This window comes from Natator depressus, chromosome 2 (genome assembly GCF_965152275.1).
Source record: "Natator depressus isolate rNatDep1 chromosome 2, rNatDep2.hap1, whole genome shotgun sequence".
NCBI lineage: Eukaryota > Metazoa > Chordata > Testudines > Cheloniidae > Natator > Natator depressus.
The window spans coordinates 111,257,441-111,284,959 of NC_134235.1; the positions used below are offsets into that span (position 1 = coordinate 111,257,441).

The 27,519-nt window shown below is 40.8% G+C and overlaps 1 protein-coding gene across 1 annotated transcript; it reads right to left on the reverse strand.

Annotated features, from left to right (window-relative positions):
- Positions 1 to 865: 865 nt before the first annotated feature.
- TMEM170B (transmembrane protein 170B) lies at positions 866 to 27,241 on the reverse strand. Its single transcript, XM_074944882.1, has 3 exons — positions 27,038 to 27,241; positions 12,269 to 12,439; positions 866 to 5,920 (listed from the first exon to the last, which is right to left on the reverse strand). Exons 1-3 carry the CDS (start codon positions 27,132 to 27,134, stop codon positions 5,790 to 5,792), a joined length of 399 nt encoding a protein of 132 aa, XP_074800983.1. The 5' UTR covers positions 27,135 to 27,241; the 3' UTR covers positions 866 to 5,789.
- Positions 27,242 to 27,519: the final 278 nt, after the last annotated feature.

Here is a 27,519-nt window from a genome sequence, read left to right on the forward strand (position 1 = left end):
TATCCGGAGATGTAGTGTAGCCAAAGAGTAAGCCCTGTGGCTGAAAAGGTCAAGCCTTTTCCAGTCCTTATCATAAGGTGTGCGCTTGGGCTGCTGTTGCCTGTCACATTCATGGAATGCATCAACCACCAGTGATTTGGGTGCCATATGGGAGAAGAGGAAGTCTGTACCCTTCACTGGCACATAATATTATTTGTCAAGACTTCTTGCAGGTTGGAGCAGTTGTTGCAGGTGTCTGACAAATGGTCTTGACAGGTTCCGTTATTGCATTGTTCATAGGTAAAGCAATTTTGAAAGGAGAGGATGTATTCAAAATGTCCACTAGTTTGTGCTGTGTCACCTGGACCTCTTCCAGAGAGATGTCCAGTGAACTTGCTACCCTTTTAAGTAGGTCCTGGAATTGTTTGAAATCATCCCCCATATTAGGGGGAAGAGGCATGACGGTGGAGGAGGCACAACTCTTACTGGTGGCTGCTCTCACTTTTCCTAAAATATTGTAATTTATTTATTTGCTAGCTAGTAAGTCTGTTGTGAAAAGTGATATTAACAAACATACAAATATCACTTTTCACAGCAGACTTACTCAGCCCTGGCAAGCCTGGGGACAAATTAAGCCCTGGATGGAGAGTTGGAGAGGGAGTGGGTGCCAGGCGAGATGGGGGTGGGTGGCTGGGGGAGGCAGTGGGGGGCTTGAACCTGAAGCTCTGCATCCAGAGCCAAAAGTCCTGGGGCCCGGGGACAGAGCCTGAAACCGTGTGGCTGGAGCAGGCCTGTCACTGCATAGCCAGAGCCCGGAGGTGGAGTCCAAAGCCCCATGGCCAGAGCCTGCTGCCCCACCACCACAGCACTGAAGCTCAAAGCCTGAGCCCTACCACCCCTGGGAAGGCAAAGAACTCACCATCTGCCTGCTCCTACAGCATTGTGCCTCAGCTGACTCCAGGTGGAGGCCCCAGCAACCAAACACCAAGGCAGTGCATCCAAGAGAAACAGTGAAAGGAAGGTGGAGGGTGCGCTACTTCGCCCACCCCATCCACAGCCCAGAAGGCTGCGGCCGCAAGAAAAGCCACTAGTGGCTGTATTTGAGAAACATTGCCATAGGAGGCCAGGGGAAGAGGATATGAAAGTTGTCCCTGCCTAATCTGCCTTTGACCATCAAATAGCTAAAAAAATTAACAAAAAGTTGTCCTGCTCAGGGGGGGAAGAAAAAAAATCAGAGACGGGAGAATTGCAGGGGCCTTGTAAATGTTCCAAAAAATCATAGCAACTCAGCAAATGAATTTAAGGTTCTTAAAATATAGGTCACGTGTTCACTAGAAAAGAACTGATTGCCAAACACAGTAATATGTTTCATGGGTAACAGATACTATATGCAGAAACAGGGGGGAGGGGAGACACAAAAACAACTACTCTAAAGATGCAGCAGTTTAAACAAAATATTTACATGTATTTAACAGCTACAATAAAGGCCGAAGAGATTAGCTGGAGTTTAATGGCTGGTTAGATCATTAATGCATAGAAAATACCCCAGTGCCTCACAATTCTTACTAGTTATCACACACACACACACACACAATACTACTGTAGTTTGGATAAGCACACTGAGATTTCTGCTTACCTCAAGTACCTTGGTCTGAAAAATTCAGGCTGCAAGCCTCATTGTGACAATGATTTCCTAATTTTGGCCATGACAAAAATACCATAACAGGTTCTCTTTATTTCCACTTCCAAAGTGAGCACTGCAATTGAACAAAACCCGATAGAGTGAGTGAGTGTATCATTTTCTGAGTTATGGTGCAATTTGGTCCATTTATTTTACCTAAAGTGAGATTCACCCATCCTTAATTACAACCCAGAATACTACCACATCTCAAGAGCAAAACTTCAAGTCTTTTTCCTGATCATCTTACTATGGGGTGCGATTATGCATGAACTACTTTGGATGACCATGTACAGCGCCATAAAGCTAATACATTAATGATGCAATATTATGTTTTAATATATTAAAGGCATATTAAAATATGCTCAGTGAATGAAATGTCAAAACACACATGCAAGTGAAAAAAAACAGTTTACAAACATAAGGACAGATTTTCTAAACAGTTATAATACAAAAAGCTATTTACTAGATGGTACTATGTACAACAAAAAAGACAAATGTAATTAAAATAAAAATCAACTGATCATACTAAAACAAAAAAAAGAACAAATGAATAGCAAAGTACAAAACTAACAAAGAATCACTATTTCCCTTAGATTAAAACAATCACAATTCAATGAACATTAGAAATATATTTATACTGCTATGTAACATTACAGATAAAGACAGAAGTATAAATCACTCTTTGGTCCCTGTGTTCGTACATTAAAACCGGTATAACTACTGTCATCTGTTGCTGTAAACAACTGAGGAGTATGCCCAGAATTACATTGCTAACCATGGTACATAGATATCAGTTCAACAAACATAAGAAGATTATCACCAAAAATTAAAAAGATTTGAAATATTTTCTGCATATAATACAGCTGTTCTAGCTATCTGAAAACAGAATTCTTTTTTTACAGTGATGCATAGCTAATAATCAAATATAGCTGGTATTTAAATCTTGAAAACCAAAAGAGCTTCTATCTTAAAGTTACAAGTGGTTGAAGTTTCTTCACATCAATTACCACACTGCCACTTTTCCAAAGACCAGAATTGTGTAGATATATTGCACTTCTACACTACTGTAGTGAATAATAACCATCAAGCGTATCCATTTAGGGCCTTTCATATAAAAGATGCCTTTGTCTTGAAATACTGCACAGTACTATTACAATAAAAGAAATAACACTGTCCCAAGAAATTTACTGTGAGATGTTGTGTGAATTACTAGCGTGCGTAAATTCTAAAATATATTTTTCACAAAATGAATTATAAAAAGACCATTCCCGGTTATTACGTGTATACATTTAGACTATTACCATTTTTTATAATAAGGGCCCAAGAGTGTAACAGCCATCCAACTCCCAAAAGCAGTCATTGGAATAAAACGTCAGTGCTGAAACTGATCTATTTCTTTCAAAGGCATAAGGCTACTGAAGATGTTTTCACCACTGGTAACTGCTTGTTCATTCAAATACTGTATTTTAATGTGGAAAGGCAATAAGTTAATACTGTACTTTGTGACAAGCTAGTCATCCTCCTATCTCCCCCATAAAGGAAAGCAGTTAAGAATTCTTCCTCAGAGTTGATAGTTTTGTCCTATTGACATTTGGTGAGCCACTTGGACATTGACTGCCTCCTGTTGCTACACATTAATATAGTACATATAGACAACTAAGCAACTCAGACCATATTTTAGAGAGAGTGACAATTCTGTATGCAACGTATATATTTTTTAAACCTAATACATGCTTGAGCTAAAGATCATTCAACAGCTGGTCCTAATATTGCAGAGGTTTCCTCCTCTGAAAAATGCTGACCTATATCATAAGGAGGCGCACATTAGCAAACACTTCACTGGCACCTCAATTGAGGTGAAAAGCACAGTTTACCATTCAATGAAATTTTAATTTTTATTCAAACTTCTGAACTTAGTAATGGTGTCTTTTGTTGTCATTGGCTTAATACAGTGAGACTGAAGATGTTAAATTGTCATAAGACAACAATGTTATGAATAGAACAGCAAGTTAAATGTGCAAAAAAAAATCTGAAGTCTAAGATGCAGCTTTCTAGTGAAAGTTAAGAAGTCTTGAAATTATTCAAGTTACCGAAGACTATGTTTTAGGAAAGGAATTTTTAGATCCAGATAAAACGCGGTTCCATAGTTTGTCACGTCATAAGAATTCATTACTCCTCCCAGTACTTCTGTTGATTAAACCATTGCATCAGATAACCAAACCAAATCTGTTAGTAAAAGCAACAAGAGAACAAGCAGTAAGAGGACAGTAAAATTATTTAAATTCCTTCCCCTAAAATCTCTCTCTCCAAGGCACATTAAATTAGAAGGAACATAACTTCAGTTATTTTATTTATACTAAGTTTTTTTTGAAGTCAGGGACTTGACTATCTGCAATCAATTTTTCATAAATTAAATAAGAAAAATTTAAATAATTATCTACAGATATCAGCAGCCTACCAATTACGAATAATAACTGATAAACTAATGTTTATGGAGGAAAAATGGTAAAATCAGATTTTAATTTATTGTATTTTGAAGCAGTGAGCAAAGTGATTAAGTAACCATTGTGACAATGTCCTTTTGATAGTGCTGCAAATACTACTGTTTCAACAGGCCTGGAATAATCTTGGACATCATGACAGCAACACCTTTGGTGCTTAAGCCCTCCCTCTCTATGCACACATTTATTCAACTGTTGTAAAGTACTCCACTGAAGCAGGATATGAATGATTCCCTCTTTCCTTACACAGACCTTCTTGCCCTTCTGAATTCTGCACTCCTGTAATATTTTAAAATTTCTATTCACTTTGAACCATTTTATATGTGCATTTTACATGCATATTACCACTGTTCCTTTTAAAGTAGAAAGAACACAAGTCTACTGAAAGCTAAATATCTGAAAACTCCACATAGGATAAAATGTGTTCAGAAATGAGGGAGTACATGCATCACACTATTGTTCCAGTTTTGATACTGATAGACCGGATCTTAACATTAAATTTACCATTTTTGTTCAGCAGAATACTGGAACAATCATGTACCAAACATAAAATATTTCTTAAAATCCCTTTCAATTTTCTTTGTTTCTTTACTTGTTTTTTTAATTCTCTTTCATAGCCTAGATTAGACCATGTTTTAAACATTAGATGTTTCAGAATTAAAGACTGGTTCTGGTTTTTAAATATCATTAAAAAGAAGATTTAATTGCAACAAGTAACTTCTCTGACATCACACTGGAAACAACTTCTTTCTTTGAAGATAAACACAAGTACCTTTTTCAGAAGGGTTAATGAATACCTACATTTCAAACAAAATTTATGAGTAAAGGAATAATTTAAATTTCATTTGTAAATATACATAATAGGTTGTACTTAGTTTGCCCTACTCACAGTCCGCTTGATGATTTTTGGACTGATAAAATACCAAGTATGTAGAAATAAAACCATTAAAATCTCTTTTCTATAGTTGGTGAACCTCACAGAATTGCTTCATTGAAGATCTCCTACATATAGTGCTAACCACATGAATTTTATGAAGAGAGCTGCTGCAGTCCTATATCCCAGTAATACTTATGTACAGTTCAAAAAACAAGTAGTTACTTCACATGCTGAATGGGGTAACACTCAGCATTGAGTAGGATTGAGTTAAACAAATGCAAGTACCTTACTAGTTTACCTGAATTAATGTGGAATATATTCACAGCACTCATCTATTACTACAATTTCAAATGTTCACACTATCAATAGTTAAAAAATTAAACTTCAAGTTTGGCACATGTACCGATTCTTCAGAAATGTCCCTGTATTTCAACACTGTTAAGAACAATGATCTCATCATCAAGTGTTAACCTGACTGGCAGCTCTTCAAGGTGCTTTATCTCACAGCTTCACATACATTAATTGCACCTTTCCTGTGACTGAGGCACATAAGGTGCAGAGCAGTAGTACAACAGTGTGGACACTAGAGGGCAGTCCTTTCCCACTTGACTGAACTTCTAGATTTGAAGTACAGGTCCCATATTCTTCCTGTTGCACTAATCCATGTCCACCAGCCACTGAAGTCACTTTCAGGAAACTTCTCTGCAGACAATAGGTTTCCTTATATCAACTGACTGTTTTCACAGAAGTCTCAAAGTGTAGCAAGAATCCTTGAAAATGAGATAATCAATGTCAGTACTGTCTGTCCAACTCCAAATACCAGTGCTTCCAAAGGAGCCATGTTCTTCCCTGCTACTCTGTAAATTCCAGCTACTGCTGCACCTAGAATCACAAGAAAAAACATGTGAAATTATTACATGAACAAAAGGTCAAAGCAGAGGCTTATGATGATTAATATCAGGTCTCAACATATTCTATTAGCAAACCTGTTATCAAACTACTACTGCAGAATTATTAACACCAATTTGCTTTACTTCTCTCGCTGTCATGATAGGCATTAAGTATAGTTTCCCAGCTGAAGTGCATTTTTTAAAAACCTAGGAAATTACACACACACATACAAATGCTCCTAACTTTCAAACAAATACTTATACATTTTATGTATTTATTTTTGTAATTTGTTAAGTTTTGCAGTTTCCTCAGACATTTTCACACTATTTATCTTTGTGTAAAGAAGCCTTGCAAAATTGCCAAGAAAATTTACCAGCTGATACAGTCTACTTGTATCCCCTTATAACAATGCTTATAATGAAGTAATTAATAGTTTTATTCACTCCATCAAAAACATTTGAATTTTGCAAAGCTCAGATACAGTAAAATATTTATACCACCCAACAATGTTCTACATCTCAACTGGGTTCCCCTCCCCATAAACTATTTTCTAGCGAGACTAAACTCAATTTCATCATAGCAAGTCAGTATCATTCTGACTTACCAGTGCTAAAATCTTTAAGAGTTGTATTAGAGGTACATAAAAAAACATAATACTAGTAAATGTTGCAATATCAGCCTGCAGAGTATATGAAAAAGAATATCAATATAATGTTCTATACAATGTTTAATAGCGAGGAAATAGTTTTTCTTGCACTTCTGCATGTGGGCTTTCATCAAAAGTCTGTATAGCGCCAAGAGGCCAGGATAGGTTCTTGGTAAACTAAAAAAAATAGAATACCATATTGTAAATTAACCAGACTGCTACTAATAACCCTTCCCACTAGCATCCTCATGCTAAATATCACATCACACATGCAGTATGTGATGTTTCACAAATCAAGATCAAAGAATAAAATCATGCAGTCTTATTCACGAGTGATTTAATATGAGTAAAAGTGACATTATTAGCAGTGAACAACAGTTGGGAATAACATGCACTGCTATACCAGTGATGAAGCTATGAACCAGGAACATTAGGTTTTGCTGTATAACATTTAATCTTTGCCTTCCAAAATAATGCTAGATGTTTCCGTTTACAATGAAACTCAGTCCTGCTTAGTGTACCTTTGCAGTCTGTCAGTAGAAGAATGTAAGAGCCTGCAACAGTTCTGTTAAGAGCAACTAATTTTTCTATTTCATATCCCATGTGCTAGCATGATCTGGATCACAGTAATCCATTTTCAGTGCACCTTTTTCATGCCTTCAGAAAACATATGGAGGGCAACACATCCTATTTCAGCATTAGAAGAAGTTTCTTAGAGGAATAAAAGGTTGGTGGAATGGTACACATTTAGTATGGAAAATGTACATGCCACTTTCTTACAGTTCAGTACTTAAAGATCACAAGGAAAAGAAACAGCCTATTCAGGCTCCAGAATGTAGGGAGAACATATGGACACTATTTGACATTAATGAAGATAGGTTTAGTTGAAACATAAAAAGAGCCCTTTGTAGGGTCAACGTACCATGGGATGGTGTGCCAAAGTAAACAGAAGCAAGGAATATTAACTTTAAGGAAAAACACTACTTTGAACTGATTTTCAGTAAGTATATCAGGCTCAACGTCTCTAATTATGTATCTAATTTGGCACCTTCTAAAACCAGAAAATCTTGTTTTCATACCAACCATAGTGCATGCCGCTATTCCAAATGACAAAGTACTGTGTTCAAAACAATACACTCCATGTAGGTATTGCTGGGGTTGGTTAGGTAAAAAGGGATTTTTTTTATTCTCAGAAAAACTATTCTGTGCTGCCATCTACAGTATCTCACCAGAAATACCACGCTTATATTATTTCAGCCACCTGGGACAAACTCTTTCCTAAATATTTCTTGCCTATTCACTGTCAAAATCAAACAGATTCTTTAGACAGAGCCCTTCTTCCTGCATTGGAGATCATTTTTGTTGGTGAATGCACCCCAAACTGAAATCCAGCTGCTTGGTTTTAACAAACAGCATTCCTAAAAAATGGTCTCAAATTCTAGTGTCTTAATAGTTGGGACAGAGATTGAAGAGCTCTTGAAAGGCTGGCAATATTTAGGTGAAAAAAAGTCAGTGCTGTTAACCTCTCAAACTTTGGTAGTTTGAGAGACTTTTAATCTATTCTTGTCAAATTGCAAATTAGGGCGTGTCCATCATTTGCATTTTATAAACACAGGAAAATTGGAATGGAGCCAAAAAACACACTGGTTGAAGTCTGCCAACATAATAAATAGAAAAGCAAGCAGCAAATAAGTAGGGGAGTGAAGAGAGAAAACAACATCTGAGGAATATATGTATCAAAAATTCCTGCATCTAGAACATTGTGGCGAGAAGAAAAGAGATATGCATGACATTGTCCAATGTTGTTTAATCAATATCTTACAGCTTCTTGTCTACAAACATTAAATTCCATTAGACAACTTGCATGCTCTGTCAACATTTAGTTGTAGTGCATTTAACAAATATTCCTTCTCCTGGCACAGAGATTCTGGACTTCCTGCCAATTAGTGGGACAGGATTTTCCATTTGTCAAATTACAATTTCTTTATTTAAATAAGCTATTCTGCATTTCCCAAAAACACAACAGAGGCAGGAGATGTGAAATGTAAAATGGAAACTCAAGTTGATCTTGTCACGTGGAAATAATTACTTTAAATTTAACCTAGCTGAAATACAATACTAAACAGGAAAAGGATGGAATACCTCAATTCACATCACAATTTGCAATGCAGTAAACTATTAAGAAGGGGAAAAAAATCATTTCATGGCCATAGCTGATCTTAACAAGTTTACTACAGCCTGCTGTGTAGGTTAAGCAGCAGTGTTCTCTGCCACTTGCCAAAACAGACAATACCTGCTAATAAAATTATTTTGCTCCTCTAGTACCTTGATTAGCAGCTAGTGATGCAGTGTTCTAAGCCAGCCCTTGGAAATGATGCACTGAAAGATTGAGGAGTACAGCACATTCAAAAAACATGGCAATATGCATTATTTACACAAAAACAAATTTTGCCTACTTGTTATAAATTTTTTCCACAAGACAGAACTCCCAGACAAACAACTGGGTTGCTCCTCCTTTTATGCATAAAGGAAGTGAATCAGTTCCAATAAAAAAAAAAAACAGACTGTCTTTAAATTCCAACCCCAGTACCATATCTCTCCAGCTTCAACTATCGCAGTACATTAAAATACACCTTAGGTAAGTGTGACCCACAGTAAGGGCCATCTAGATCATTCTTAAAAAAAAAAAAAAAAAAAAGGCAATTCTGGATTGGGAAGTAAACTGCAATGAAAATACCCTTTAAGGCACAGATATCTAAAGGCTTGGAATAATTATGGTAACTAGTAACTTTCTGAATGGGGTGGCAGACATCTATCAGGAATCACTGCCAGTGTATGGACAGAGTGTATACAGTTTATGTGACTTTATTCTTTTGCTTTTACTGGACAGCAAAGTTAGAGGGTCATCCTGAAACACCCCATTCTTGCCTGAGACAGGGAGTAACCTGGGGAAAGAGAATGTTTTAAAAGTAGGGCTGTCAAACGATTAAAAAATTAATTGCTACTGATCACAATTTTAATCGCACTGTTCAACAACAAAATACCAATTTAAATTTCTTATAAATATTTTTGGATGTTTTTCTACGTTTTCAAATATATTGATTTCAATTACAATGCAGAATACAAAGTGTAGAGTGCTCACTTTAATATTTTTATTACAACTATTTGCACCATAAAAAAGATAAACGGATAGTGCAATCTAAGTGTCGAAACATGATGGAGCATGCAAATGTTTAGCATATCTGGCACATAAATTCCTTGCAATGCCAGCTTCAAAAATGCCATGTGAATGTCTTTTATCACTTTCAGGTGACATGGTAAATAAGAAGTGGGCAGCATTATCTGCTGTAAACGTAAACAAACTTTAGCGATTGGCTAAACAAGTAGGACTGGGTGGATTTGTATGCTCTAAAGTTTTACATTGTTTTGTTTTTGAGTGCAGTTATGTAAAAAAAATAGTTCTACATTCGTAAATTGCACTTTCACGATAAAGAGTTTGCACTACAGTACTTGTATGAGGTGAACTGAAAAATACAATTTCTTTTGTTTATCTTTTTTCAGTGCAAATATTTGTAGTTAAAAATAATACGAAGTGAGCACTGTACACTTTGTATTCTCTGTTGTAACTGAAACCAATATATTTGAAAATGTAGAAAAACATTCAAAACTATTTATGATAAATGTAAAGTGCTATTATTAACAGGGCAATTAAATCTGGATTAATTGCAATTAATTTTTTAAATTGAGTTAATTTGTTTTGAGTTAATCTCTTGAGTTAACTGCAATTAATTGACAGCCCTATTTAAAAGGCTTGTACTTTTACAGTTGTTCTTGTGAAGTGCTGGAAATGGCCCACCTTGATTATCACAACAAAAGGTTCTCCCCTCCTTCCCCTCACTCTCCTGCTGGTAATAGCTCACCTCTCCTGATCACTCTTGTTACAGTCTGTATGGTTAATACCCATTGTTTCATGTTCTCTGTGTATATAAAATCTCCCCACTATATTTTCCACTGTATGCATCCGATGAAGTGAGCTGTAGCTCACGAAAGCTTATGCTCGAATAAATTTGTTAGTCTCTAAGATGCCACAAGTACTCCTTTTCTTTTTAAGAACTGTTGCTGAAGCTGTTACAGAGTACCAGGGAATGTGATAAAGCCAGAAACATACTCTTGTTCTCTCACCTGATTTCCTGACCAATCCTTGGAGGGAGTGGAATGGGACAAAAAGGAATAGGGATGACATTTTGCCTATAGCTGAAGTAGGGAGTCAATGGCCTTGGTTTTATGGTCCCTACGCCTTAACAAGAACCTTTTGACTTCAGTTTATCCAGTCTGCAAAGAGATCTAGATCTAACTTAGCTCATCCCACTGATGGCACTAATGACTCCTTGGTTGAAATTACTCCTGTAGTCTACTATGGTTCTGTTCAACCAATTCACTTTAGTGTGGGAAAATTCCGTATATGGGCATTGTTTTAATGAATGAAATACAAGTTTCTGCTCCTTTGCTTTTTTGGGCTTTACTCCAACACTTAGGCTTTGTCTGCATGATAAGTCATACCCATATAACTAAATCAGTTTAGAAACAGATTTAGTCAAGTTGGTGCAACCTCCTTGTGTAGATTCTTATTTTGCTTAGAGAACCTTTTTGATTTAGCTTAAGTTGGTGAGTAATTGGCTTAAGCTAAATGAATAATGCAGTCAAACCAAAATAGGAGGTTCACTTAAAGGGGTTGCTCCAATTTAACTAAATCATTTCTGAACTGCTTTAGTTATATCCGTGCAATTCTCACATAGACAAAACAAGGCCTTAGTTCCTCATTTGGGTCCAAGGATTGAGCGATGAGTGAGTGGAGAGGTTTTTTCTTTCGAAGAGAGGATTTCCCACGTTGTCAGAAAAGTGCCCGTCTAGTCTGCATCTGATTGCTCAGAGGTCTAACTCCTTCAGGACAATTGTTTCCTGTCAGAGCATAAGTTGGTTCAAAGCGGGGATCCAAGACATTGAGGTTATTGGTGGCCTAACCACCAGGTAGTAGGACAAGACCAGCAGAGTCACTGTGGCAAGCCAAATCCAGAGGAAACCATTGTGAGACTAAGGTTTTGTCTACACTACACAGCTTTTAGCGACAAGGCCGTGACGCTAAAAGTCTGTCAGTGTAAATGCTGTCAGCACTTTTGCCAACAAAATACTTCCACTCCCTATGAGTGGGGTTTGTGTTGTTTACACTACCACTTGCTGCACAAAACTTGTGTCTTTCGCGAGGGGAAAGGGGGGCTTTTTAAGCACCTGTGAACAACAAAAGTTTTGTCATTCAATTGGCAGCGTAGACAAAGTCTAATACATGATTTCCTTCCAGTAACTAGAAACACTTATCACAGAACCCCAGGAGACCAGAGAGCTGTCACTTCCAGTCTCAGTAAAGAAGAATGGAATGACACCCTTTCCAGGACAGAGGTCTCCCCACGGTTTGCAAATATGAGGACACAGAGATTTGAAGAGTCCTCTGCTCCTCTGACAGTTCTGTACTGCCTTTATCTTCACACAGGAGAAGGAGCAACCAAGTTGACATTCTCATAGGAAAAACTACATGATTAAGGTAACAAATTTGTATGAACAGTTACCAGAATAGCTAAGAAATAACGTTCTTTTAAAAATAAGATGTAAAACTATATGTAAAAACAAAATAGACTTACTGGTTATCATTGCTCCAGATACAGAACCCAGAAATCCAATGCTGACCACAATGACAGAGATTAGTCTCCCCTGCCTATGCCTCTGCAGCATCACAAACATTAACACTCCCACAGCACCATGGACAAAGAGAGAGGAGAAGAGAGCCCATAGGAAAACCCAGTACCACATCTCTGAAAAGAAAGCAGTCAAATAAAAGTTAATATTCTGATTATAAAGCAAGACGTTTAGAAATACTGTATTTTATAAGAAAAACACTGATTTCCGTCTTCAGAAGAAAGCAATCTGAAGATAGCGGTATGTGCTCAAGACACTGTAACTATTTGGCCAAACATCTTAAAGAAACCCCCAAGTATATCCAAAAATTCCAAGTAAAATTTGGGTCCACCTTCATCAAAAGAGTACCTCTGAAGCAACGTGTTTCCCTCAAGTTTTTTCTAAAACCAAATTTCATTGTACTTTCATACTAATATATAGTATCTACTGTAGAACTATTCAACTGTCACATGCAAACAAGCTTATCAAAAATATTTAACAAGGAAGCTTAAAAAGGTGCAAAGATTAGTGATTTAAATGGGGAAAATAAGATGAAGGCTAGCACCCTAGCTAATCAAAAACTTAAATGAAGAGTTCTGACGAACAAATTAACCCCAAAGGAGCGGAATTTTTACTACAGTAGAACCTTGGAACCTCGGGAATGGAGGTTGACCAGAACACTGAAATGTTCCACAGCTCTGAAGCAAAAGTTTACGGACTTCAGCCATATGGCGCGGGGTGTGGGGGTTTGGGTTGGCAGCTGCAAAGGGGGTGTGGGGTGTCAGGGCTCCGGGTGGGTGTGGCTTCTGCCCTGGGGGAGAAGCAGGGCTCAGCACTTTAGACCTGTGGGGGGTGCTGGGGCTCGGGGCTTCAGCCCCACAGCTCCATTCCCAGCTTCAGCCCCACGGGGGGTGCTGGGGCTCAGGGCTCCCCACGGTTCCGCTTCCGGCTTCAGCTGGGGAGGGGGAGTGCCAAGGCTCAGGGCTTTAGCTACAGAGGTAGCGCTGGGACTGGAACTGGCGCTCCCCTCATAGCTAAATCCCTGAGCCGCAGCGCCCCCTGTGGGGTTGAAGCCCCAACACCCTTAGTGAAGCTGAAACTGGGATCGGAGCCCTGGTGCTCCCAAGAGTCAGAAGCCCCCCGCCCCAGCTGCAACTACAAACCCCGTGGCTGAAGCCTTGAGCCTGAGTGCTAACACCCTGAGGCAGTATAGTATTTGCTTTTTTGTTTTGGTCTGTGCTGCTGCCTGATTGAGGACTTCTGGTTCCACAGGATGTCCGGTTGACCAGTAAGCCCATAACTCTGGTGTTCATATCTCTGAGGTTCTACTGTACCTAAGTCAAAAACCTAACGTTTATAAAGAGCCAAGTTACAAATGGTTTTTATATTTCTAGTTGCTTATTTACAATTAGTCAACGTCAGTCTAGTAATTTCTACTATTTCTTCAAAATATGCCGACATTATATTGTCACAGCTGGGTAACCACTAAAACTGAAGTTCTTAATGGTGTAATACATGTGCTTGAATACAAACAGGTCCCCCTTTTAAATGTCAGACAAATGTTACTACTACTTTGAAAGTAAAGGAGCAGTAAGGATCATTGAAGGTATATGGGAATGAGAGAACTACTAAGAAATCAGAAAGGCCACTTAAGAATGCTCCCATTCACTCCAGTGCTACATGCCTCAAACCCACAAATCTCCTCCTGACTCTTTATGGGTGCTTATCCATCCCTTATTTGCATGCCGAAATCTCTAACTTTCCCCTCAACTTCTAAAATGTAGTTATATATTAAAAACAAACAGTGAAAAGTTAGGGGTAGCATAAAGTATTTTAAAAAGACTGTCAAAAGATTGCCAAAGAACTAGATAACACTTATTGTAGTGAAAAAAAAAAAAAAACCCCAAAAATCAATTAAAATTGAATTGATTGTACTAATCATGAAAATGAATTGTAGCATATTCCCTGTGTGTACTGTGACAAAGCTCTGTCCTTGCCTCCCGACGGTCCCGCGTTTCCTGGCGGATTTCGCTAGCCTCAGAGGCTCACTGTGACCCTTCTCTCTCTAGAGACAAGGGTCACAGTCTACTGAGCCATTTTCATCATAAGCCAGCGAGGAAGGTGAAGAGAAGTTATCCGTCCTTGCACAGTCTCTGTTGTCTCCCAGTCTCAGTGATTAATCAGGGGGCAAAGGGGGGTGGGGGGGGGAGCCCATGCCCACCCTCTACTCCGGGCTCCAGCCCAGGGACCCTAATAGTATCAGCTATGGTAGCTGACCTTTTAGAAACATGACATGTACAATTACCTGGGCTACTTCCCCCACAGCAGCCCTCATTTCCTCAAGCTCCACTTCACCCTTACCTCCGGGCCTCCTTCCTTGTGCCTGATATGGTGTGTACTGCTCAGTCTCTCCAACAGCACAACTTCCTCCCACAGCTCCTGACATGCACACCTACCTGACTAACTGGGAGGCTTTTAACTAGTTTCAGCCAGCCCCTGATTGGCTTCAGGTGTCCCAATCAACCTAGCATTCTCCCTGCCTTCTGGAAAGTTCTTCATTGGCCCCAGGTGTCTTAATTGACCTGGAGCAGCTGCCATTTCACTTATCCTGGTACCAGGGATTTATTTAGCCTGGAGCTAATATATCTATCTCCCCCTACTTTTCTACAGCCATCTGGCCTTGCCCCATCACAGTACTTTATACTGATTTCAATAAAAGTCTCAAGTGAATGTTTAAACTATAACATAGAACAGTACATATGGCAGGAATCAGGAAACCTTCCTGCAAAGTATGGATCCAGTGTCCCATGAAGTACACAGGCCCTGCTTATGACCCACTCTAAAATGTGCTTTGTCTTTAACTGAATCCATTCAAGGTTGCCTTTTTAGAGCCTTTTCTACATTGTAAAATATACCCATTGCTGATGGTGCATCCAGCTGAACCAGTGCTGAACACAGTTTATCTGCAAGCATAGCCAAAAACATAAGTCTACAGCTCTGTTTCAGAAAATGATCAATCAATCCCCATTTCTATGACACATTAAAACTACTGCTGCAGTCTTAGCCTGATATTACCATATTATTTTACAATCAGAAAGTTATTTTCACAGTTATAAGGGCTGCCAACTTTTCTTTTTTCCAATTCCATGGTCAAAGAACTACAAAAGAAACAGGACTGGATAGTGAGAGGATTTATAATTAAGAGCCTAAGCACTAGATGATCAAGAAACATTCCCAGAAGGTTTTTCTCTTGAATTTTCAGTATGAAGAGACAAGCTATTTGAATGGTATCCGCGTTGCAGTCTCAGCCAGGATTGTGTACCATCATGATAGCGTATTAATATAATACTGATATCAATGACCCCACAGAATAAGGTGCAAGAGTTGATACCATCCACTGTTTTGGAAGAAGAAACTGTTCTGCTCTTGATAAGCGTGCACCCCATGTGCTCAGGTTTGGATTCTTTTGGGTAACAGTGCCTGCTGAGTCTGTATATGTACCCCATGTGTCCTCATACCTCCCACCCAAGAGCATAAAGATCCAGGCAATCCTAACTACCTCTCAGTTCCTTCGCCAATATAGAATCCAGGTGTTAAAGGACTCTGCAGTAGCAGAGAAGGAGAACTGGTCATAAAATATATATATGGACAACATCTCGAAGAACCACAGTTACCATAAGGCCTGAGCGTGGAGATGGTCAAGGTGAATTCCCCCATACTAGACTGGAAACGTCCGTCATCTGTGCGTTGGATGGCAATAGTGGAAATAAGGGTAAACCCTGCATACTTCTGGAAGATCTGTCCTCCAATTTAAATATGATGGGACTTGGGGGTTAGTGGGATCTGCACTCTCTAGATGTCTGCACAGTCTAGATGTCTGTTGAGTGGATATATAGACTTCAGCCACTCTTGCAAGCACTGAAGGTGAAGTCTGGCACGCAGAGTTATGAAAGTGTGAGAGGCCACGTGCCCTAGGAGACTGAGGCAAACTACTGATGTCTGAGGTTGGGCTTGTAACTGATTGACCAGACTTACTATGCAGTTGAATCTCAGATGAGGCAGATAAGCCTTTGCTGTGGTGGAGTCCAGTAATGCCTCTATAAACTCTATTGTTTGGGAAGGAATTAAAACCAACTTCTCCTTGTTGACTGACTCAGAGGGAAGCAAAACACTGGAGTACCCGATAATGGGCAAAAGTCACATGCTGAGGAGATCTCTCCCAAATGAGCCAGGCTGTCTAGGTAAGGAAAAACTTGGGTAACTTGTTTTCTGAGGTATGCTGACACCACCACCAGGCATTTGATAAATGACTTTGGGGCAAGACCTGAATACCAATTCTGCGGATGCACAGAAGGAATTATGGAGAACACAGTGATCATTCTTAAGATGAACCTGTAGATGAAGATGTTCAGCTGTTGCAAGTCTGTAATTGAATGTCAAACCCCTTTCTTCTTAAGTATTCAGAAGTAAGGGGAATAAAACCTGTTTCCCCTGTAATCTCGAGGGACTTCAACTGCTCCAAGACTTAGGGCAAGTCTACACTACAAAATTAAGTTGACTTAAGTTATGTGGATGTACACCCACCACAGTAATTAAATTGGTTTGGCATGTCCACACCAGCTCCCTCTGTCAGTGGTGTGGTCCTCACCAGGAGCGTTTGTTTGCACCGATTTACCTTGAAGTGTGGGGCACTGACAGCTGGAACAGTCAACGCAGTGTCTACGCTAACACAACGTAGTTAGGTCAATGCAGACCTAAACACTACGTTGCTTGTGGAAGCCGAGTTAAGTTGGTGTAGTGGGTGATTTACAGCAGTGGGAGCAATATTGTAGTGCAGACACATACGTTGACCTAACTGTAGTGTAGACCAGCCTTAGAAATTATTCTACTTCTTGTTGTAGTGTGCTCTAGTTAGAAAGGTCTCTGAATATGGACGGGGAAGGGATATGTGGGGTGTGAAGAGTCTGGAATTGAATGGAGTACCCCACCTCTGCAATCTCCTGTACCCATCAGTCCATAGTTAGAGAGATGAAAAACTGTTCTCAAATTGAAGGAGGTGGGGGAAGGGAAGAGAGAATTCTTTAAGAATTCTAATTGAGGAGTCAAATCTGCTTTTTGAAAATGATGCTGCATAAGTAGCTGAAGAAGAAGAGGCAGATGGCCTTCTCCTCTGCAATCTGACTCTTTTTGGAGGCTTCAGACAGTCTGTGATGCAAGAAGCCTGATAGAGTCTGATAGTGCTGAGGCCTAATCTGTCTTCGCCTAAGTGCTGATGTATACATTTACAAAGACCTCAATGTTGCCCTAGAATCTTTTAAGGAGCATAGGGCTTTGCCAGTCTTGGGACTAAACAATACAACATCGCTCAAACGGTAGGTCCTCAATTGCCACCTGGACTTCTTTAGGTATTCCAGAAGATTATAACAAAGATCTCCTTGTGGCTGTCAAGACAGCTATGGACTTTGCTGCCGTGTCTTATCCAGTGCAGCTTGAAGAAAGAGTATACCACCAGCATTCCTTCAGACGCAGGAGATTACAATTCTCCCTAACTCTCCAGAGGAAGTTTATGTAAAAATTTATCAGCACTATTCCAATTTAAGTAATTGTATTTCACTAATAAAACATGGTAATTAGCAATCATTTGTAAAATGGCTGATGAGCAGTTTTTTAGTCCCAACAAGTCCAGCTTTTTTGGTTCCTTGACATGGGTGTGGTCTTCAGTGGTCACTGTTGTTTTGCCTCTTCATGTGCCATTACCAGGGACAGGTTGAGTGTAAAATTGTTCAAACCCTGCCGATAGGAACAGATGTTTCCTCTCTAGGCACTCAGGTGTAGGCGCCAGAGATGCTGTTGTCTGACATAGTAAGTTGGCTGTTGTGATACTACCAGGTCTAGTGCCAACTCTTGCCAAGGTTGCAGGCATTAGCTAAGATCTAACAAACTGATAGCTGGAGACCAGACCAGTTCACTTATGTGTTAGTGTTGCTCAAAATAGGTATTAGTTTTATAACAATGTGTACAATCTACAGAATGTTGGCAAGTTGCTGCATGTGTTAATCTTATTTATAATGTCTGTATTACATGATAAGAAAATATGGAAGTTTTACTTTGTAACTTTGAAAATGTTCACTCTAAACTTGTGAGCGCAGATGGGAAGAGCGTTTCCCACCTCATGCATTCACAAGGGCAATCAAAATCAGATATGGCCATATCACAGTCCTTTATATTGCGATGTTCCTTGATGGCCTGTCACACCTTGGAAGTGCTACATGCAAGGAAGCTCATCTTATGGACTTGGAGGCTGACTGAAAGAAATAAAACAAAGACACAGGAACATTTTCCATCTCCTTGTTGTTTGAACTCTCATAGGGCCAAGACTAATTGAAGCTGGAGACCCCAAGGCTTACCCCTGGGTCTGCCCGGAAAGACATTTTGAATTGACAGATCACTACAACTCTGTCATTCTTAGCATTGAGATTGCAACTTATTTGTGTGTATAAGTTTGCTTGCTTTAAGCTGTAAATAACATTCCTTTTCGTAGGCTACATCTACACTGCAGCCAGGCTCGAAGCTCTGAGATCAATCCACTGGTGATCGATTTAGCGGGTCTAGTGAAGACCCGCCAAATCGACAGCAGATAGCTCTCCAGTTGACCCCTGTACTCTACCTCTGACAAGAAGAATAAGGTAAGTTGTAGGGAGAGTTTCTCCCGTCGACACCCTGCGGTGCAGACCCTGCAGTAACTCAACCTAAGGTACGTCGACTCCAGCTATGTTATTCACGTAGCTGGAGTTGCGTAGTGTAGGTCGACTTACCGCGGTAGAGTAGACATAGCCCTAGTTAATAAATCTTTACGTTACTTTATTACAGGATTGGCTATAGGTGTTGTCTCTGGTGTAAGATCTAGGGTACCCACCGATCTGGGGCAAGTGATTGGTCTCTTGGGTCTTGAAGCAACCTGAAAACTTTGTGATTTTTGGTGTAAGTGAACATTTACCACTAAGTCCAGCTTGCCTGAGTGGCAATATAGACTAGAGTGGCCCAGGGAATGGTCTATGACTCCATGGTGAGACTGTTACAATGATCCAGGAGTTCACATTTGTCATTGGCTTGGTGAACTCTAATTATAGAGCATACCACCAGATTGGGGTGACTGCCTTCTTTTTGAGGGTCTGCCCTGAGGTAGGCACTTATGGTCATAAGCCACTCCAGACAGTGTGACAGCTGGCTCAAGCATGTTCTCATTTATTGGCATCACAAGATGTCCTCGAGGAGTAATATGCAATTTGTCAAGGAATTTATGAGATTTCCCCTGGAAAACTTCCACTGGACTCTTGCGTCTGCCATGCAACAGAACAGTTCTTGAAAGGTCTGCATCAGGCTGCATGTTAGTGAAAGTGGGAACCAAAGTCTCATCATGTAACAAAAAAAGAGATGGGAGCAAAAATGTTGTTCTCCTCAGCCTATGGATCCTCTTCTTCAGAGTCTTGCTCCCATGACTATTCAGTTGGAAGGACTGCTGGTTGGGCCACCTGCAATGCTCCCCATACTTTGATGGAAAGAGGCACCTCATTCTGGCTGAAACTGTAGATGCTGACTTCCTGGCTGGCTGTAAGACCCATGGTACCCAGTAGGGCCAAGGGTGCTGATATAGGTATGCCCTAGGAGGCTAGGGGATGGGTACCATGGGGTCATGTCCCTTTTAAGCTTCTAGGCCTAAGGTATGTGCTCTAGTCTCCCTTTTCTGAAAGGCAGGGATCAAAACAGCCTAGGGCTTTCGGGAATATGTTGGTGACATCTCCCTGCTGCTATGAGAAAGAATACTCTCTTCTCTCTCTAAAGTTGAAGTAGTGTTAGCTGGAGTGCCAGGTGCTTACTCTGAACCCTAACGGATAGCACTGATGGGCTGAGTATGGATCTAGGGTAGTGGTCAGTACCACAAGTGGAATTTTTACCATGACCTATGAGTCCAAGACTCATTTGAACTGTCACCATAGGATTTGATCTTGGGTCACTTCTGAACCAGAGAGACAGGAACCTGTCCTCTGGGAGGCAGGCTGTTGATGATCAGCATATTTATATATATGCTGAGTGTCCTCAGATCTACAATAGGACAAAAAACCTCTTCTTGAGAATGAAGAAACACCTTGAGTAGAAGACTTTTCCCTTCAATTCTGGTGGAACTTCTATTATGACGACTTCTAGATGAAGTAACAAGGCTACTTCTGTATGTAACAAGCTCTCATGGGAAGGGTCCTTGAAAATGGTTGGAGAAAGAGGGTCGGTATAGGTAAAGAATGGAACGGGGGAGCCATGACAGCGATCTCCCGTCCGTAAGTGAAATGTCATTGTAGATGACATGCAGTGGAATAAGGTGAGGAAAATTCCAAAGGTGATGCTCTCTAGACTGCGTCCAAAGTGGCTCCCAATGGTACCATCAAATTGGCTGACATGTTGTGGGAGGGGTGTATTGCTGAGGAAGGCTGGCATCCTCTGCTGTATCTTCCTGGCATGGTCACGTCTCAGTATGATATTTAGGTTGCGTAGGATGGTAAGATAGTGCCTATTGTCTTGAATAGGGCTGAGGGCAATATGACTTGCAGTATGGTGGTGGGGTGTAAATCCACAAAGAGCAAAGGTTGAACTGAGTCCTTGAATGAGCGGACAGGCAGAGCTCTAAATTCATTGAACAGGCCTAAGCCCTCAAAGGGCAAGTCCTCAATCATGGCCTGTGCTTCTCTAAAGATGCCTGAAGCCAAGAGACTTGGTACATTGTCACCATAGTGGCCACAGACCAGGCTGCAGTGTCTGAGGCATTCATTGCTGCCTGTAGGGTTGTCTTGGCCACTAATTTGACTACCTTAACTATGTCTTTAAAGTTTCCTCTCTGCTGTCATGCTGGAGCTTTGTGACAAAGGAAGTCACCCTGTCCCGTGTTAGAAAGTCATAACTGAGCAGTAAGGCTTTAACAGTTAGCCACACGCAACTATAAGAAAGCAGACTGTATGACTTTGTCCCCAAAAGGTCAAAGCCTTTTGTGGTTCTTGCCCTTGGGGACACACTTACTCAATTTTGACTTTTCTTGTACTTCAGACACAATTAAGGAGCCCAGATTGAGGTGACCAAAGAAGTACTCAAATCCTGTGAGAGGTACCTGTTACCTCTCCTCAGTGTTTTGCAGCAGGCATTATGGCAGTTGGTATCTGCCACAGGGCCTTGGCCAGGTCAAGCAGTCCCTCGCTAACAGGGAAGGCATCCTGCTTGGACTCGAAATTAACAAGATTTAAAATAGCTTGAAGAATATGCTATTTTGAAAGGCTTTGAAAACAGACTCCAGACAAAACTTTCAAACTTGAGCATCTAAAGTTACACATCTAAGTAACTGGTCTGATTTTCCACAGATGCTGAGTGCTCACAGCAAGTTCAGTACACAGTATCTCAGGGGGGTGGAAGATGTATTTAGCTGCCTATGTTTTAGGTATCCAAGTTCAAAAATTTTGATTTGGCTGGTTTGCCTGTAGTTGATTGGTTGGTCATATTCGTTCAAGATCAAGTATAGTAATGGCAGTTTAGGAAAAAACACAAAGATACTGCCAACTGAAATCCAGTCAGGTTTTTTTTTTGTTTGTTTAAAATAGACAGGCTGGGGGGAGTGTGTGTGTGTGGGGGGAGAACGAACAGGGAAAGGTCTATAATCACTAGAAAGAACTCTTCTCTCAGAGACGTAGAATTGAAACCAGGAGTCCCAAATCTCAATATTCCTGTTGTCAGCAAATATTTGTGAAACCCACTGGCAAAATGTCTTTCATCACTCTCTAGTGCCTGATCCACCTATTCAGCCTGCTACTGCTACCAGTTTGTTAGCTCAAGGGGTCTGTGCTTGGGATGAAAAGATCCAAACCCCACGGATGACTCAATTTGGGTTCAATATAGCTCCCTGTGATTAAAAAAAAAAAAACCTCTTTAAAATTAAAACATTACATAAAAAAGAACTACATTGAAAAATGCAAAGGCTGCAAAATCCAACACCCAAAAGTTAGGAAATACCAGGAGGTTGCTAATGAAATCCCCTTGTTCTGAATTATGACAGTCTTATTATACAATCACACACATTTTTTTCCACAAGACCACTGCCTCATTCAGTGCACAGCATAGATGGGGCTCTGGAAATAGCTTAGGGTTGGGTAATGAATGAGGCTGTCATCTGTAGAATCCCTACCTCATTTGTTGCAGAAGTTAGATGGTGTGGAATGAATAAAGCAGGGGGTTGCAGGAAGAGGAAAGCAAAGTCTTATGCTTAAGGAAGCTGAAAGCCACCCTAGAGAATTAGATTCTATCCCTGCAACTGCCACAGAGATTCTATGTGACGTTAGTGAAGTCACTTAAATCAAAATGTTCTCAGTTGGCCTCTAGCTGTGTTTTTCTTTTTCTGGGTGCCCACGAGACACCTGGGACCAGATCTGCACAAGTATGAGCACTCACAACTATAACTGAAGTCAACTGGAACTGTGCTTTGAACAAATAATATGTTATAAAAATGGCTATAAAATGCTAAGTTTTCTGGGGAAAAAACAGGTCCTAGGTGTCTCAAACTGGGCACCCAAAATTAGTGGATACTCGACAATTTTGGTCATCTTTCTATGCCCTCAGTAGAATTGATATACCACCGCCTAGTCTCACAAGTGTGTTGTGTAGATAAATTCATTAATGTTTGTGAAGCACTCAGATACTACAACAGCTAATTAGAAAACACCCAGGATAAAATTCATAATTTTGTATTCAGTCCAGGGTTTGAACAGGGTGCAGTAAATAAACCCAAGGCCATACACCAGATGAATATTAAAGACTACTCACTCATTGAATGAGGCAAGGCTTCTGCAGGAAAACTAGTATTCAATCATAATGCATATGCTCAAGAGGGCCAAATTCTGGTTGCACAGGCAAACTGAAGCCTGGCATTTCGTAGAAGTGCTTCACTTTGCAATTTTAACATAGTGGCTTTCTCTCTTCTTTTTTATATAATTGTAGGATAGGTTATTGCCAGAAGAATAATGCTGTAACTCCACAATGTTGTACTAAGGCAGATAAAAATTCCTCACACAAAGACAATATAATGTCTAAAAAAAGAGGAGCCTGGAACATAAGCCATACTAGATTATTATTATTTTAAACAACTGACAGGGCAAAATTTTTGCTCAGTTAGCTGGGCTCTTCGACGTGCCCAACAGGTTTTGAAGTGAAGGTGGTTTTCTATTTTCTGCACAAGGCTAATAAACTTTAGGCCTGATTTTCAGCGAAGCCAAGTAACACCAGCTCTCAAAAGTCAAGAATTCAAAGTGCTCAATGATTCTAAAAATCATGCATTTTTAAAAGGAAACAAAATGTCCATAGTAAACTGTGGAGACTAAAGTTGAGATTAACATAACATACTCTGACTTTAGAAGGTGTAATCACTCACTCTCCAGCAAGAATTTTTCAAATTCCCTCTCTCAGCAGGGATGTAGAGAAAGAGAATGAGGTATAGCGCAGGGATGGGGAAAACAAAACTAATGCAGGTGCATGAAGCTTAAATCCTTGGAATATGCAACAACAGGAAAACATGCAGAAAAGATATACAACAGTTACATGGGGTAGTGCAAATAAATGCTGCAGAGTTTCCTTGACTAGAGGTGATCTTTAAACATAATACATTTTAATGTAGCCTAAAAATTCAGTCAAACTGTTCAGCAAACCTTCACTTTGTTTATATAAACTTTGCAGTTTTATATAAACATAACCATTACAAGGTCAATTTGTTCATCTAACTAAGATAGGCCTCTTTAGGACAAAACCAGTTTGATTCCTGAAGTCAATACGTAAGGGTCTTCTTGAATGCATTCCTGGGGCTAGATTTCTTTGTAGATACCTTTAAAAATGTCTTTCCTCACTCCATCCAAGAAGTCTCCTCTTACACACTGTACATGTCAAAGGTAGAATGAAATGCTTTACACTCAGTTGAGTTAAAAAATTCTCATAAATGCAGCAGGAGAACAAGTGAAGTAATGGTCAGCAAGCAAACCACTCATTCATGCATCCACCTTTCTCTCTGTATGGAGAGTCACTGTACCCAACTCTAAAGCAATTTATTCTACCTGTCAAATATTTTGAGGGAAGGTTTGTTTGATATCTATATATAAAAAGCTTATATAATTATTGATTTATTTTTTACAATAAATCACAGTTATAGGTCTAACATTAGCTGTTGAGTATGATTTAAAATAAAATAAAAACAACATTTAAGTCCCTAAATGCATATCCACGCAAGTCACAGTTTTTATAAAGAGTGAACACAAAATTCCTCAAAACTATGCAATATTATGCTATGAAAGTCACTCACTGTCAGCAACGGGTGTCAGCAACAGAGAAAGCAGAACATGTTTTAAACTGCAATTGTAAATTAAGTACTAAGTGTATTCCACACACCTTTAGAAACTGCCAGATCCAATACTGACACCAATTGGTAGAATATACAGGTTTTATTTTTTTACTATTCATTAAAGAGAGTGCCAGCTCTAAAAATAAATTACACAGCCTTTCACTAAATTCCATATAAGCATAAATGATGACCCTCATTACTTACTACTCAGCAATTAACTCAGATTCACAAAGACTAAGTGAATGGAGTGGATACAGTAAAACCGAACACAAACTTGGGGAAGACTATCAACCTGATCCTGCATCACTTACATTTGGTTATATACTCGGGGGGTTTTAGCATCTAGTCTTCAAAGTTAGAAACTACATGCTATGGTGGTGCTGTATAACTATTTAGCTTTCTTCCAAATCCCCTCCAGACTTGATGCACACTGGGCATCAAGTGGACACTGGGCCCAACAGCAACAAGCTGAGGGAAAGCACGGTTTCAAGGAGGACTGGAGGAAAAAACCACCATGATAAACAGCAACCCCTCTACAACCCCTTTGTATGCTGAATGATTAATACAGAAATCTACTTTGCCAGGTAAGAAAAACCCCCCTAGGACTAATGATGAAACTTTAAGAGGAAATATGCCACAGAAGCGTCTATCACACTCTGGCATCCTTTTCCCTTAAAGACGGCTAGGAATCCAGGATTTAAATTTTAATAAAACATAGTTAACTTTCCAATAGTTATGTTTGCATATATTCAGTGTATTTTTATTATTACTACTACTACTACATGTATTCAGGCTTCCAAGGCTTGAAAAATTTACTTTATGCCCAGTACTCTAAGGAAAAAAACCTACTAGTCAAGTTGAAAGTCCTGTTACCCTTCCCTCCAAAGTCATGCCCCCTATGATTTATAGAGAGAAGAGAAATATTACATACTGTGTTTTATTGTCAACGTTTCAATTTGCTGCACTGAAAAATTTTACGTCTGTCTCTTGCTTCTATTATGACTTCTTTCTACTTCCTCACTTTATTCAACTTTCTTATTTTCCTACAATAGATTATGGTGTATTGCCAAAAGCAAGTAGATTTTTCAAGCCTTGCATGCTTATTATGATAAAACCTCAACCTTTAAAAGAAAAGCACATATCTAGCAACTCAAGCCACAACTACATCAATGGAAAAAACATGGTGACGGGGGAGAGGAGCAGACAACTTATTTCAAAACCAGATTACTAATATTAATCTCTCAATGCTACATAGTATGTTGTACAGCAGAAATCCAGACCCCATTTAGTTCAGCACTCCCTCCTAGTCCAATCATACTTACATAGGAAATACTTGCCCAATAAGAGCACCACCACTCCAAAACTTCTGCCTATCAACACAACCAATGATCAATTGATGTGCCCTACATCCCATGCAATCCAGGTGACACTGTGCTCTTCAGTGTCAAAGAAAAATTAGGTTTCAGAGTGGCAGCTGTGTTAGTCTGTATCCGCAAAAAGAAAAGGAGTACTTGTGGCACCTTAGAGACTAAGATGCATCCGATGAAGTGAGCTGTAGCTCACAAAAGCTTATGCTCAAAAAAATATTAGTCTCAAAGGTACCACAGGTACTCCTTTTTTTAAAGAAAAACTAGTGGGCAGAGTCTAGTAGGATGTGAAAGTTCAGAGTTTATTGAGGCCATCCCCCCCCCCCTCCCGGTTCCTTGCAACAGTTTCATTAGCATAGATAGCCCAGTAGTCTTCCTTGTACTAAGGCAAAGAGAGTCCCCCAAATAAACCTCCACAGTACTGGACCAGGCTCACTTTCCTCCAGATGAGTCTGGCAGTCAGCAGTCTCTGCACAGGCCCTTTCCTTGGGGAGCAGAAATAGGAGGTTTTGGGCTGTCCTCTTTCCTTTTTAACTGCCCCTTCATCCCTGACAGCAAGCCCAAGTGTAGCGTGGAGGGGCTTAATGGGCCCCCTCATCAACCTTTCCCGGCTCAGTGTGGGCTTGCCAGCCCCCATCAGCACACCTGGCCCCTTCCCGTGACCAGCCCCCAGAGAGGAAGGAAACCACTCACTGTCAGCCCTCCCTTACCACAAGTGGAGGCAAAAGCGAAGGCCCCCCCCCTGCTCTGCCAGTGATGTGGGACCCCACCGACGCTGACGGGGGCTCTGCCTTTAACAGGATTCCCGCGCTTATCCCATTTCGGAGTCCCGCCCTTTGCCCTGAGTCACCCCCGCCCCACGGGTCGGGTTCAGGCGAGAGCAGCGTGCACAGCCACCCTGCATGCCCCTCCCCGCCGCCGGGTACCGGGGGCGCGGGCGCTGGGCTGGTTACCGGTGAGGCTCCGCAGCACGGTGCCGTGCGCCCACAGACTCAGCACTTGCTGCACCGACAGGTTGATCATGGAGTTGTCTCCCGCTTCCGCCTTCATCTTCCCCGGGGGGCTCCCTGCCTCCTCCGCTGCTCCTCAGCCGCCAGGGGCTGGCGGCGGCCGGGTCGCGGCGACAGCGGGGAGGCCGGGCTCCTTCCGCGCCCAGGCGGCTGCTGCGGGCCGACGGCGAGGGGGCAGCGGCGAGGGGGCTGGGGCGGCTGGACTCCAAGGCGGCAGCAGCCTCCCCGCGGCGGGGAAGACATTGAGGACGGAGAGGGGGCGTGGAGCGGGCCGCTGGCTCGCCGCCTCCGGCTCGGCCCGGGGCCTCCTCAGGGGCAGGGGACGGGTCGGCGGGGCTCCGAGCCGGTGGGCGGGAGGCGGGGGTCGGCGGGGCGGGAGGCCCCCACCTCCCTCCTCAGCCTCTTCCTCATCATCGCCCCAGCCG

What these genes read in the sequence shown, in the direction of transcription:
- TMEM170B (XM_074944882.1), bottom strand. Translation starts at nt 27,134, where the DNA reads ATGAAGGCGGAAGCGGGAGACAACTCCATGATCAACCTGTCGGTGCAG. An exon ending in CGTGCTGCGGAGCCTCACCG is followed by an intron (nt 12,440 to 27,037) that starts GTAACCAGCCCA and finishes CTTTCTTTTCAG; the next exon opens with AGATGTGGTACTGGGTTTTC. An exon ending in ATCTGGAGCAATGATAACCA is followed by an intron (nt 5,921 to 12,268) that starts GTAAGTCTATTT and finishes TTGTGATTCTAG; the next exon opens with GTGCAGCAGTAGCTGGAATT.